This window comes from Symphalangus syndactylus, chromosome 20 (assembly GCF_028878055.3).
Source record: "Symphalangus syndactylus isolate Jambi chromosome 20, NHGRI_mSymSyn1-v2.1_pri, whole genome shotgun sequence".
NCBI lineage: Eukaryota > Metazoa > Chordata > Mammalia > Primates > Hylobatidae > Symphalangus > Symphalangus syndactylus.
The window spans coordinates 48,192,854-48,206,025 of record NC_072442.2 but is presented as its reverse complement, the minus strand read 5'-3'; the positions used below and the strand labels follow the sequence as shown (position 1 = coordinate 48,206,025).

The following is a 13,172-nucleotide window of genomic DNA, read 5'->3' as shown; positions in this document are numbered from 1 at the left end:
CAGAGATCCTGAGGACACCGCAGGCAGCTCAGTCCAGGCCTCTTGGACCCACAAGGAAGTGGGTGACCCAAGCGCCCAGACCGCTTACATGTGACAGAGGGCTGCTCGCTCCACCCTCCTCCTCAGGAGTCCTCCCGCTGGGACACATTGAGAGGTGTCCTAGAGGACTTGGAGTTATGGGGGGGGGAGAACGCATAACGCAGAATTTCCCAGGCTTTCCTAACACACACACACTGACAGTGCTTCATGCGATGGAAACGCTGTGTGGTACTGGAGTGTTCAGGCTCCCTACCCACTCCTGGGTTCGAATCTCACTGGTACCACCTTCTAGTGGTGTGGTGGCACAGCCTTGAGTGACTCCCTTAACATCTTTAACATTTTTACACCAGATGTGTGCAAGGGTGACACCTGCTCAGAGATGGGAGGTGCCGAAGAGCTACTGCCAGCACAGGACCCAGCACGGCGCCCAACACATGCACGGCGCAGCCGTGGATGCCATTGCTCCGTCCCTCCGGGGGTATGGACGGTGCAACAGGACTCCCCCTCGATGCTTAAACTGATGAGGAACTCAAATGAATATCTGCCTGAGAACTGCATGGCACTTCTGAAATCATCTCATTGAGCCAAGTCACGGTGCCCTACGTGCATCAGAAAGCCAGGATTTCTCTGGTGTGAAAAATGGAGGCCAAAACCCGGGGTTCTTCCTCCCCTCCATGTACCCTCATGTTGCCCAGGTGAACCCAGAAGAGAGCCAGGATCCCGGCACTAGCCACAGCTCAGCTGGGCACCTCCTGGGCCCTGATGGCTCACAGACAGCCAGAGGGTTGCAGCAAGGAAAACTGAGTTTTGCGTGGGAGAACAGTAAGAAGTTTCTGAACCCCACGACTCAGCAGAAGCTGGGCCGCAAGTGTAGGGAGCTGGTCTGGCTGACTCTGTTCAGAGCCCCAAGTACCCGATGCCTCCCTCCCTGTCCTTTAGGCAGCACCGACCTTCCCCACAGGAAGACTTCCTGAGGTCTCCTCACCCCATGACCTTGAGACTTGATCCCTGGAGCTCCCAGAAGCCCCTTTCCCAGCAACTAGCCCCTCATTCCTCTGCTCGGAAACCTCCAAGGGTCCCCTGGGGTTCCCCACAGTCAGCGTGCAGGTCCCTTCCCCATTCTGGCCTCCCAGGTACCTCTTTCACTCAACCTTCTCCCCGACCCAGCCAGCAAGTTTCCACATCATCCCCAGAAGCGCCCAGCCCGGTGGCCCCTTCCTGCCTCTCTCCAGACAGCCTTGGCCACCCTTTGGCCCACACGGTCTCTCCTGCCTCCAATCTCCAGACGGGAAGCATCCACACTCCAGCCTTTCACTTACTAAGTGTGTGACCAATGTAAATGATCAGACCCCTCTTAGCCTTCATTTCCTCAACTGCAAAAATGGTCCAACAATAACCATCTCCTTGGGTTGTTATCAGAATGAAATGGGAACTTGCACACGAAGCGTTTAGCGTGGCTCTGGGCAGGCAGGCATCCCACCAATGGCATCCTGCCCCCTACGCAGTTCACTGTTCCACATTTCATTCTCCCACAAGATTTTCTTTTTCCAGAGGATGCATCTTACACCCTTCTCTACCTTCCCTCCTCCCCAAGAACTTGGCTCAAGGCTGAGCAAACTGCATGCTCCAGAAATGCAGTAATATGGCAACCAACAAAGAGGACTCCTTCCAGTGACAGGCTCCGTGGGCCACTCCACCAAGGTGGAGAAAAGATGGATTCCACCATCACGCACCAAGAAGGCACTGCCGCCTCGCTGCCCCCGCCCCGTGCTCTGGGCACACAGGGCTCCCCCCATGGTGGTCAGGAAACTGCCCACACGCAGCCCCTGCCCTGCCTGGCATAAGCCTCGCCCCCAGCAGCACTGACCTGCCACACCCTACCTCCCACACGCATTTCCTGGGGCTATTTGGTCCCTGGTGCTGGTGAATTCCTCCCAACGACAACGTAATTCACCAGGTACTAGGGGCTGCCAGCTCTTCGGGCAAGGAATTCGGCCCAGAGGCTCTGAACAGGCTTCTCAGGGGAGGGCCCAGTGGAATTTGGCAGGGCAGGGCAGGGGCAAGCGCACTCTGGGCAGAGGGCACAGTTCCGAGGGAAGGAACCTGCAGCAGCTCCATCCTCCTCCTGCTCAGCTGCTGCTGGAAGACCTCACACTGCCTGCCACCCAGATCCAAGTCTCCTCAGGGTGTGGTCAATGCAGTGCCATCGGGAAGGGGACCTTCTGAGGCTACTCATCCCTGGACACAGCCCCAGGGACGGCCAGGCACAGAGACCAGGAGGAGAAGGGACACTCCAGGCGTCCTTGTCCTCCCTGACCGGGCCTCTCACCAGGCACTTCCAACCCCCTCTATGAAAAGCTCCAGGGGGAAAGGCCGAGTCAGCACTCTGGCCACAACTCTCTCCCAGGGCCTGGCTTTCAAGTGTGCTCTGGAGCTCTGGGAATGGCCATCCTCCCCACCCCTCCCCACCGCCTTCCTCCTGAGGCCCTGCGCAGAGGAGCAGAGGAAGGCAGGAGTGCGAGGAGGTAGGGGAATTGCCTGTGAGGCCGCCCGCCCTGCAGCGGGTTAGGGGGTTACCCGGCCTGGTTTGTGTCTGTCGCACATTCAATGCCAGGTGGGCCCAGAATTGCCCCGGGGGGCTCTGGTTGGTGTGAATGTGGGTCACCGTGGCCCCCACCTTTCCCATCTGGCAGATACGTGTCTTGTGCCTACGTCACGCCAGGCCAACCCAGCAAGCACGGGCCAGGCTGGAGGCCCCAGACTCTCCAGGGGGCTGTCTGGTCCTTGCACAAAACTGCAGACACTGCACGGACTGTCCCCATCCCCCAATTAAACAGCCAGCAGGACCAAGCTGGGCCCGGCGATTCCCGCGTTCACTCCAGACACCCCCACCCCCACTCCCCCAGGAAGTGGATCTTTCCTTTCAACTCTCAGATTCTTGGCGAGGGATCTGTCTGTCCCCACACTTCACTGTTATCCCTGAATAAGGAGCAGGAAGAAAATGGCACAGTTTTGGGGTTTTCTGATTTTTGTTTTGTTTTCTGTTGGTTGGGTTTTAAAATCTTTAGCAGCTCTTTTGCCGCTCAAGATCTGTCCCCTCTGGAGGGCCACGAGTGTGCCCAGAGCTGCCCACGCTACGCAACATCACAGCACGGCAGCGCCCAGCCTGTCGCTGCGTCCCGGTGGCAGGAGCCTCCTCACAGGGCTGCTGAGCTCACGCGGGGCGGATGCCGCGCGCCACAAGCCTCCTTGAAGACTAAGTGTGGAAAAGAAAATATCGACGCCCACGAGATGCAGGGGGCGGGGGGAAGGTGAGGGAAACGAACCCTCGCGGATAGTTGGAAAGCCGTCCTAACGCATCAGTCCTGGGGCAGAGCGAGGAGACCGGGCCCGGGAACTCCCGGACAGGGAGCCCTGGCTCCCCGGGCGCGCCCTGCAGGTCCCCTGCCGAGGACGGGCCGGCGCCAGGTGGTCCGGGAGCGCCGTGCGCGGGGGTCCTCAGGAGCCCACCCGCTTCCTCCGAGGCTGCTGGAGTCCCCCGGGCTCCCCTCCCCCGCCGCCCGCCACATCTGGTTCCACTCAGGTCCTCCCCCACCTCTAGGCGCGCTCCTCCTCCCCTCTCCTCCCCCGCTTTCAGAAAAGCGGAGACGAGTTTTAAAAACCCAGTCACACACACACGAACACGCACACGCACACACGCTTCTGGAGAAAAGTGGGGGGAAAAGGAGGGAAAAGTCGAGAGCGGCCCGCGCCCTGGCGCTCCCCCCGCCCGGGCCCTGAAGTTGGCCAAGTTGGCAGCGCCTTACCCGGGAGGGCGGCGTCCCCAGGGGCGCCGGGACGGCCGAGGTGCAGGCCCCCGAGGAGCAGGACGCAGCGCAGCAGGTGACGAGGCCAGGGCGCGGGGGCCGGCCGGCCGGGCCCCATCCCCGAGCGCGGCGCTCAATGGACGCGGGGACCTAGGGCGCACGGGCGCAACGCGCAGTGGCAGCCCCGAGGCTGGGCTGTGATGACCGCCCGCAAGGGGCTCGCGTCCTCCTCCGGGTCGGGGCGAAGTGATGCCTCCCGGGGAGGAGGAGGGAGGAGGCAGCCCGGGCGGAGGGAGGGCGGAGGGAGGGGCGCAGAACCGGGAAGGAGGGTTCGAGGGGAAGGGAAGTGGGCAGCGTGGGAGGGGAAGGGGAGGAGGCGCGGGGCTGGGGCGAGAGCGTCGGGAGGGAGAGAAAGGGGTGGCGGAGAGGAGGATACGCCGGGTCCAGGAGGACCCCAGTGTGCGCCCTTTCTCTTGCTGCTCTGTTTCCCAGCCTCTCCCCGCCTCGCCTTCCCTCTCTTCGGTCCCGGCCAGGAGCCCCAGACGCTGCGTCACAACTCCCCGGCTGGCGCGGGCGGGGAAGCAACTGCAAAACTTTCCGCAAACTTCACGGCGTGGTGGAACCTGGGCTACGAGGTCGGGCCAGCCCGGGGCGGGGGCGTGCGGCTGACCCAGGTGGCCAGACCGGGCCGCCAGCATCCGCCCCGCCATCCAGCCTCTTTTTGCGGACGTCTCCAGCAGCCCAGCATCCCCTACCTCCATGCGGAGGAGGACCCCTCCCCCGGTCTGGTGGGGAAGGGGCGGAGCCCAGAGCCTGACCACCAGGGCGAAGATTGGGGGAGGGGGAGGCAGAGCCCTTGTTACGTGTGTGCAGAGCGCAACAATTCTTGCAGGTCTTGTTTTAGCATTTTCGTGACCCCTGTGTCAGTGTCCCCGGTGCAGGAGTGTAGCACTTTTGCTAGTTGGGGCTGCATCCAGAAACCTGGGGAAAATCTGCCCACTGGACGTCCCAGAAGACCGGCATCATCTCTCCCACCAACTGGACTGCTGGCCGGTAGCAAAAGACCAACTGGAAATTTCATAAAAGGTTAGACAATCCACAGTTACTCATTGTTACGCAACTGGTCTCTGCAGCACAGAGCACGAACTGGGGAGTCAGGATGCTGGAGTCCAGCCCTGCCTCTCTGCGGATTCCCTGCCTGACCTTGGGAAAGCCTCTTGGGGTCTTGGGACATAGGGCAGGACTGAGACGTTGAGACCCCAAGTGCAAAGAAGACACATTTCTCCTACCACGAGTAATCAAAAACACTATGAAACTGTACTATGGGCCGGGTGCAGTGGCTCACGCCTGTAATCCCACTTTGGGAGGCCGAGGAGATTGAGCCTAGGAGTTCAAGACCAGCCTGGGCAACATAGGCAGATCCCATCTCATTTTGTTAATATACATTTTTAAAATAATAATAAAACTGTAATATAAATTTTATTGTTTCCTGTCTTGTCCACCTTGGTATGTTTTTTGGAAATAAATTCAATTTTTTTCCTTTTCATTCCTCCTGTTTTGGGTAAATGTTTCTCCAACTCTGCAATGGGGGTGTGGGGTCAGAGATGCTCACTCGTCTCTTCCCATCACTGCCAGGCTGAGGCTCTTGGTGAACAGTCCAGTGGTAACAGCCTCGAAGCAAGCCCCCTCTGAAATCCCCTAGAGGCCCCTGGAAAGGGTCCCACTGGCCACCCTTTGGTTAGCAGCCAGACCAACAAATCCCCTGCACCCCACGGCTAGCTTCAGCAGGTCTGACAGGGCCAGGTCCCTTCTGGTGGCTGTGGCTCCACTGCCCCTTGGGACATGGAGCATGTCTTCTTGGTGTGGCATGTTCTGGGATCTCAGTCCTCTGCACACAACAGGCCATGCTGGAGCTGCCTCAGAGGTCCCCCTCTTGGCCTTCCCTCTTGCACAATCCTGTAATCTCCGAAGGATTTGAGGATTTGCCGGCTAAGCTGCTCTCTCGCTCTCAGAACACAGGATACTCCTTCCCCTGAAACAGGGTTGGATTCCCCCTTCTCCAGCAGCTTGAGTAAGTTTCGGCGTTTGCTGCCGGTCTTCCCCACCCTCCTACTATCAGTGGCAGGCCAGAAGCCCACTCCTTGACAACACCAGTGCGGAGCATGGGGCCAGAGAGTCCACCACTTGCCGGCACCAGGTCCCGCCATGCCCAGCACACAGGAGGTGTGCTCTCATCTCTTCACCCACTGGTTCAGCAAGCACCGACTGCTAGCCCTGTGCTAGCTGCTAGAGAAACAGAGATGGGCAAAAGCCCTAGAGGAGCCTCATTTAGTGGGGAAAATAGACGTTTTGCCATATTCCAGGCAAAGAAGACTCAAGGGCTGAGGAGCACGAAAGTGTGCTGCTCTCGCAGGGACAGAGGTTGGTTCAAGCCTCTAAGGCCCGGTTCTAGTCTCTGTCAAGGGTGAGACTTCCTCCTCCAGCACGACATGGTTCCACACTGTGTTCCACTGACTTCTGCTGATGTCTGCAGCCACCAACTGCTTTTGATCTTGACTTTGGGGCAGAAAGCAGGGACACATCTGGGAGATTCTCCCTGTGGAGAATCCAGGCCAGTTCCCTACTGCATAAAGATCCTGTGCAGGATCAGTTGTCAACAGAACATGGCCACAGTCTGTAGGAGTGTTGGGTGTTGTGAGCAGCATGGGGCTCTCGAGGAATCCCTCATCAACACCCAGACCTTCATCTGCTTCCTAAGAAAGGCCAGCGTCCTCTGTGCCCACAGCCTCCTCACCATTCCTGTGCCCACAGTTGAACAGCTGTTTATTGTGGGCCAGTATGTGTCAGGCATCAGGCTAGATGCTGGAGACTTAGTGAGGTCTCTGACTTGTCCAGGGGATTTTTGCCAAGATGGTATTCACTATTGTGGAACTGAAGCTGAGAATGGCTCTCCCCTAGACACTGACCAACTGTCAGCCAGCAACAGGTACTGGGGGTGATACAGTTTGGATCTGTGTCCCCGCCCAAATCTCATGTCAAATTGTAATCCCCATTGTTGGAGGTGGGCCCTGGTGGGAGGTGATTGGATCATGGGGGTGGATTTCTCATGAATGGTTTAGCACCATCCTCTTGATGCTGTTCTCATGACAGTGAGTGAGTTCTCACGAGAACTGGTCATTTAAAAGCGTGCAGCACCTCTCCACTCTCTGTCTCTCGCTCCTGCTCCAGCCATGTGAACTGCTGCATCCCTTCCGCCATGGTTTTAAGTTTCCTGAGGCCTCCCTAGAAGCTGAGCAGATGCCAGCATCATGCTTCCTGTACAACCTGTGGAACCATGAGCAAATTAAACCTCTTTTCTTTATAATTACCCAGTCTTAGATATTTCTCTTTTTTTGAGACGAAGTCTCACTCCATTGCCCAGTCTGGAGTGCAGTGGTGCAATCTCGGCTAACTGCAACCTCCACCTCCTAAGTTCAAGCGATTCTCCTGCCTCAGCCTCCCAAGTAGCTGGGATTACAGGCGTGTGCCACCACGCCCGGCTAATTTTTTTATTTTTAGTAGAGAGGGGTTTCACCATGTTAGCCAGACTGGTCTCGAACTCTTGACCTCAGGTGATCCACCCACTTCACCCTCCTAAAGTGCTGGGATTACAGGTGTGAGCCACAGTGCCAGGCCTGGTCTCAGGTATTTCTTTATAGCAATGAGATAATGGTCTAATCCTGTATTAGCATTACCCATTAGCAGACCCCCTGTGGGTCTGCTAATTTCATCAAAACCAGTTTACGCCAGGTGTGGTGGTTTAGGTCTTGTAATCCCAGCTCTTTGGGAGGCCAAGGTGGGAGGATCACTTGAGGCCAGGAGTTAACAATCAGCCTGGGCAACACAGCAAGACCACATTTCTACAAAAATTTTTTAAATTAGCTGGGCGTGGTCATGGTGGTGTGCACCTGTAGTCCTAGCTACCTGGGAGGCTAAGACAGGGGAAGTACTTGAACCCAGGGATTTGAGGCTGGAGTGAGTTATAATCACCACTGGACTCCAGCCTGAGCGACAGAGCAAGATCCTGTCTTTAATCAACCAATCAGTCAAACAGTTTAGTGGAAGGAGTATAGACTTTGGAGCCAAAGAAACCTGAGTTCAAATCCTGGCTTCCCCATTTCCCAGCTTTGTGACCTGCAGCAAGTTATTAATGCTTTAACTCTGAGCTCACAATAATTTTTACTTGTAAATGGGGCAACTTGAGATGTTTCCTACCTTGGGAGTTAAATGTTAAGTGGAAAGCAATGGCATGGCCCCTGGATGAATGGGGATGTTCAGGGAATGTGGTCTCCTCTGTTTCCCATCTTCCTTTGCCATTTGGACATCAGGGTCCTTACCCTTCACCCTGCCTGTCTCTCCCCTACCCTCCCACCCTACCCTGCCCATGAAATCTGCACAGATCAGTTTTATCAGATTGTAACATTGAGTTTTACTTTGCCTGGGAAAACAATACAACATCTCTGCATTTTCTGAACATCTCCATATTTGTGTACAAAAATGGTACCCTAAAGTGTAAAGTAATCTAATTAGAAGCATGCTCACTTTGGCTAATAAATGTGTGTCCATAAACAGCTCAGCATGGGGCACTGGGGTGAGTCCAGGCCTGGGGAGTGGAGGTGAGTGGGAGTTCCAGCTCTGCCATTCACTAGCCACATGTCCTCGAGCAAGTCACTTCCCTTCCCTGAGTCTCAGGTGCCCTGTGAGGTGTAAGTTTTGGTGTCATTACTCACTGTGCTTAGGGATCCTCTGGCATTACTCTCCTCTTCTCTGGTTCTGTGGCTCAGCAGCCTCTCCAGCCAGAGGGTGCCCAGGGGAGCAGAGCACCCCAGCAGGCCAGGTCTACAGCAGAAGCTTAGGAAAGGAGAACTGAAGACAGGGAGGGAAAATGCAACTGGATGGCTAGGTAGGGTAGGAGGCTATAAAGAAAGACTTGGGCCGGGTGCGGTGGCTCACGCCTGTCATCCCAGCACTTTGGGAGGCGAAGACGGGCGGATCACGAGGTCAGGAGTTTGAGACCAGCCTGGCCAATATGGTGAAACCCCTTCTCTCCTAAAAATACAAAAATTAGCCGGGTGTGGTGGCGGGCGCCTGTAGTCCCAACTACTCAGGAGACTGAGGCAGAAGAATCACTTGAACCTGGGAGGCAGAGGTTGCAGTGAGCTGAGATTGCGCCACTGTATTCTAGCCTGAGTGACAGAGCAAGACTCCGTCTCAAAAAAAAAAAAAAAGACTTGGCCAGTCCTTGCCTGAGGCAACTAGAAAAGAGGCAGTGACCCCAAAGAGTTCTGTATGACCTGCCCCACCCTGCACCTTCTCCAAGCCAGGAAAGAGGACTGGCCAAATGTGGGGCTGGCCCAAGTGGGTCTCACCCACTCTTCTCCCTGGCTCCTGCATCTCAAATCACTGGGGCTCCACTCAGGCAATCCACTCCAAGTCCATCTGGCTACACCCTCGTCTACACCACCAAGGATCCTAGAGGGGACTGGGCTAAAGAAGGAAGGAAGAAGGCAGGCTCAGGATTCAGAAAGACCCACAGTTCAAGATCTGGTTCAACCTCTTCCAAGGGTAACTTAAAGGAACTATTTTTTCCCACACCCACATGACTGGGCAACTTTATGGCTGGTCTGTCTTCTCTTGACTAGTCCACCTCATTATAGCCCCAGCCCTCCTCACCATTCATCCAGCCACAGTTACAACCTGACAAAAATTCTGCCCACTTTCTCTAGGTTCTTTCCCTTCTCCCTTCTGTGGAGAACACCTAGAAGGGCTCCCCAATCCCAGGAAAGCCTCTGAGTTTATATCCACTCACTTCCAACCCAAGGCCTGTATTAGAAGAGGAATCCTTAGGCCAGGCGCAGTGGCTCACACCTGTAATCCCAGCACTTTGGGAGGCTGAAGCGGGTGGATCACCTGAAGTCAGGAGTTTGAGACCAGCCTGGCCGACATGGTGAAATCCCATCTCTACTAAAAATACAAAAAATTAGCCAGATGTGGTGGCGGATGCCTGTAATCTCAGTTACTCAGGAGGCTGAGGCAGGAGAATCACTTGAACCCAGGAGGTGGAGGTTGCAGTGAGCCGAGATGGTGCCATTGCACTCCAGCCTGGGGAACAAGAGCGAAACCCTGTCTAAAAAAGAAGAGGGATCCTTTAAAGGGACCTCAAATCCCAGCCTTTTCTCTACCAAGGGCTAAGAGATAGTTACCTCACAGTGTCTTCCAGGAAGCAGGAAGTACAGATTTCCTCTCCATGAGCCTAGGAATCTGGACATCGACTCTCACTTGGAGGAGCCACCACGAAAACATTGTGAGCTGCCAGCGGGGCCCTGGAGTAAGCTCAAAGCAGGAGGGCTCAGGACTGCGAACCCCGGCTGCGGCAGGGGTCACAAAGCAAATGCCTCTCAGATCCTCGCTGGCTCCTGTCTCCACTGGGGAGGCTTGAGCGGGTTAGGAGCAAGCTGGCTAAGAGGAGCTCAGAGAGGGACAGAGGTTGCCCTGAGGCACCGCAGTAAGGAAAAGAGGGCACCACAGAGCTGAGCTGAAGAACCAGTTGTGCATGAGTGAGACGGAGTCCCCAGAACTTTCTACTGCCCTCCCCAGCTGGGGAGGCGGGGAGGAAAGGGAGTCACTGAGATGGAGCAGGATGCCACTTAGGGCTCTGCTGGGCCTCCTAAGCATGGAAATAAAAGTCTTGAGTCCCTTTTAAATGACATCCAAGGCACTTAGCTAGCCTTAAAAAGTCAATGAAGCCGGACACAGTGGCTCACACCTGTAATCCCAACACTTTGGAAGGCCAAGGTGGGGTGATTACTTGAGGCCAGGAGTTGGAGACCAGCCTGAGCAACATAGTGAGACCCGGTCTCTACAAAAATAAAATAGCAATCTGATAAATGTGAAGCTAAGTAACAACTGTCTCACAAGCAAGTCACTCACAAGGTGTTTTGATTCCCTATAGAAACTAAAAGATAACATCATAACATATCTTCTGGTGATGTTTCCAGAAACCTCCACCAGATGGAAAATGCCTCTATTACTATACAGACCTTAGATAAGGGGGAGCTGGGGACTGAACTCTGACCACTGTTCTTTGCCATGAGCCAGACCAGTGTATACCCTCCGAGTATTTCTTGGTTTAAAATTTTGCCTGCAGCTTCCGCTGTCCTGAAATATAACCCCATCTTTAAAAACTCTTGCTTCTAAGCCACCAGGGAGTTCTGGTCTTTATTATTATTATTATTATTATTTTTGAGACAGAGTCTTGCTCTGTCGCCCAGGCTGGAGTGCAATGGCGCAATCTTGGCTCACTGCAACCTCCACTTCCCAGGTTCAGGCAATTCTCCTGCCTCAGCCTCCCAAGTAGCTGGGATCACAGGCGTGTGCCACCATGCCCAGCTAATTTTTGTATTTTTAGTAGAGATGGGGTTTCACCACGTTGGCCAGGCTGGTCTTGAACTCCTGACCTCAGGTGATCCACCTGCCTCAGCCTCCCAAAGTGCTGGGATTCCAGGCATGAGCCACCGCGCCCGGCCTTAGGGAGTTCGGATCTTAAGCACTAGCTGCCTGTTCTCCTTGCTAGGCACCAAATAATAAATACGCTTTTTCCCGCTGCAAATCAGCATCAGTGACTGATTTTACTGCGATGGGCAAGCAGACCCCAGTTCAATTCGGTAACAGTATCACCCTGACTACAAGGGCCTCCCCTGACCTGGAACCGCAATGCCTCTGAGCCTGTCCCGGCACTGAGGATGAGGCCAAGCCAGGAGTCCAGGCCTCCTCTGAGCCACAGCTGTGGTTGGGCTGGCAGCTCTGCATCTTCACGATGTCACCCGAGATGTTCCGCGACCTTTCTCTCTGTCTCCCCAACTCAGGAAGGACAGGCAGGGTGAGGTTTCCTCTGGTCTCAGTACTTGAGCCTTCTAAGCAAGGCCCAGTCCCTGCCAACAGCCTTCTGTGGCTCTCACTGATCCTGGCCCAGCGGAAGGCCAGGCTTTGCAGATGCAGAGCCTCCCCGATCCATCCCTTCCAGCCCAGGCCTCTGGCGGAATAGACCCCGGACCAGAACAGGAGCCAGGAGGCTTCATCCAGCTGGCCCACCACCTCCACCCTGTCCCAGGAGTCTGGCCCCACCTCCCTCAGTGGGGCAGCAAGTAGGAGACAGGGGCACCTGGGAGGCACTGCAATGTTTTCCAGCTGTTTAGTGGGTGGTGACCAGCATTTTCAAAGTGCAGTAGAACACTAAATGTCACAGTGCATTGCACATGAGTTAAGCCCTATGCCGGGGGCTATGTTCTGGGTTGAGATGTTAAGATGTTATCAAACAAATTTGAAAAACACTGCTGCTGAGGGCCTGGCCCCAGCCCCCCAAGCTCACCAGGTATCCTGGCCCAGCTCTGGTCTGCTCACCTGACACACTGCCCGGAGCTCCTCTTGGGTCTCACGCCTAAGTTCCCTCACCCCACCTGTCTGGCTCTACTTCCCCTTCAGAGGCACCGGCTGAACTACGTGGCCCCAGGCTTCCCGAGGGGCAGCTCATGCTGCAACAACACGATATGGCGTTTGGAGCAAGGGAGAGATGCACAAGGCGCTGTGAGAGCCCAGAGGAAGGCCAGAGGTGACGCCTAAGCTGAGTTCTCCAAGATGCTCAGGCAGCCAAAGCGATGGAACTGCACCGGAAGAGGCTGGGATGTGTGAGATCACAGGGGCCCTGCAGCAAAACACATTGTTTGTGAAGCTTATAAGGACCCTTTGCTGCTATGTTCCCCTCCTCATCCTAGTGAACTCTGCTCCTCTCTCAAGGCCCAGCTCAGTGCCCTCTCTCCATCCCCAGGGTCTCATCTCCCTCTTACACAACTCCCCACCTCCCAGCTCCCACTCAGCTTCTCAGCTGTAAGCTTCCTTAAGGCAGGAGCCAAGATGAGGGGCCTTTTTATCACCCACAAATCCTGGCCCAGTGCATTAACAGAAGGGCCCAACAGGTGTGTCCGAGCGGATGCATGAAGTTCATAGATGCGGCAGTTGTAGCTCAAGAGTGGGAGTGCCTGGCTCAAGGTCACACAGCAAGTTGTGGAGTTGTGGTGTGAGCGCAGTCCTCACTCAGGGCTGTACTACCTTGTTCTACGATGCCAAAGCTGGGCACTTTGTCCAGCTGATGTGGCAGAGAATGCCGGAGGAGGGGTACTGGTGTGAAGGTTGTGGGGAGGGTTGAGAGGGTTGCAGATGCAAAGGAGCAAGGCCTTCCTGGATGTGCTGCCCAGAGGCAAGCCCTGCTCTTAGGGCATGTGAGCCAGGCAG

At 55.6% G+C, this 13,172-nt stretch overlaps 1 protein-coding gene across 3 annotated transcripts in view; it reads right to left on the bottom strand.

Moving 5' to 3' along the window:
• The window catches only part of MRC2 (mannose receptor C-type 2), a 65,312-nt gene extending 61,032 nt beyond the window's left edge, over window positions 1–4,280 (bottom strand). For all 3 annotated transcript variants that reach the window (XM_055258385.2, XM_055258384.2, XM_063629306.1), the window contains exon 1: window positions 3,846–4,280. In XM_055258385.2, coding sequence (XP_055114360.2) covers window positions 3,846–3,963 — 118 coding nt within the window. In that variant the 5' untranslated portion in view covers window positions 3,964–4,280. The remainder of the gene's footprint in view (window positions 1–3,845) is intronic.
• Window positions 4,281–13,172: the final 8,892 nt, after the last annotated feature.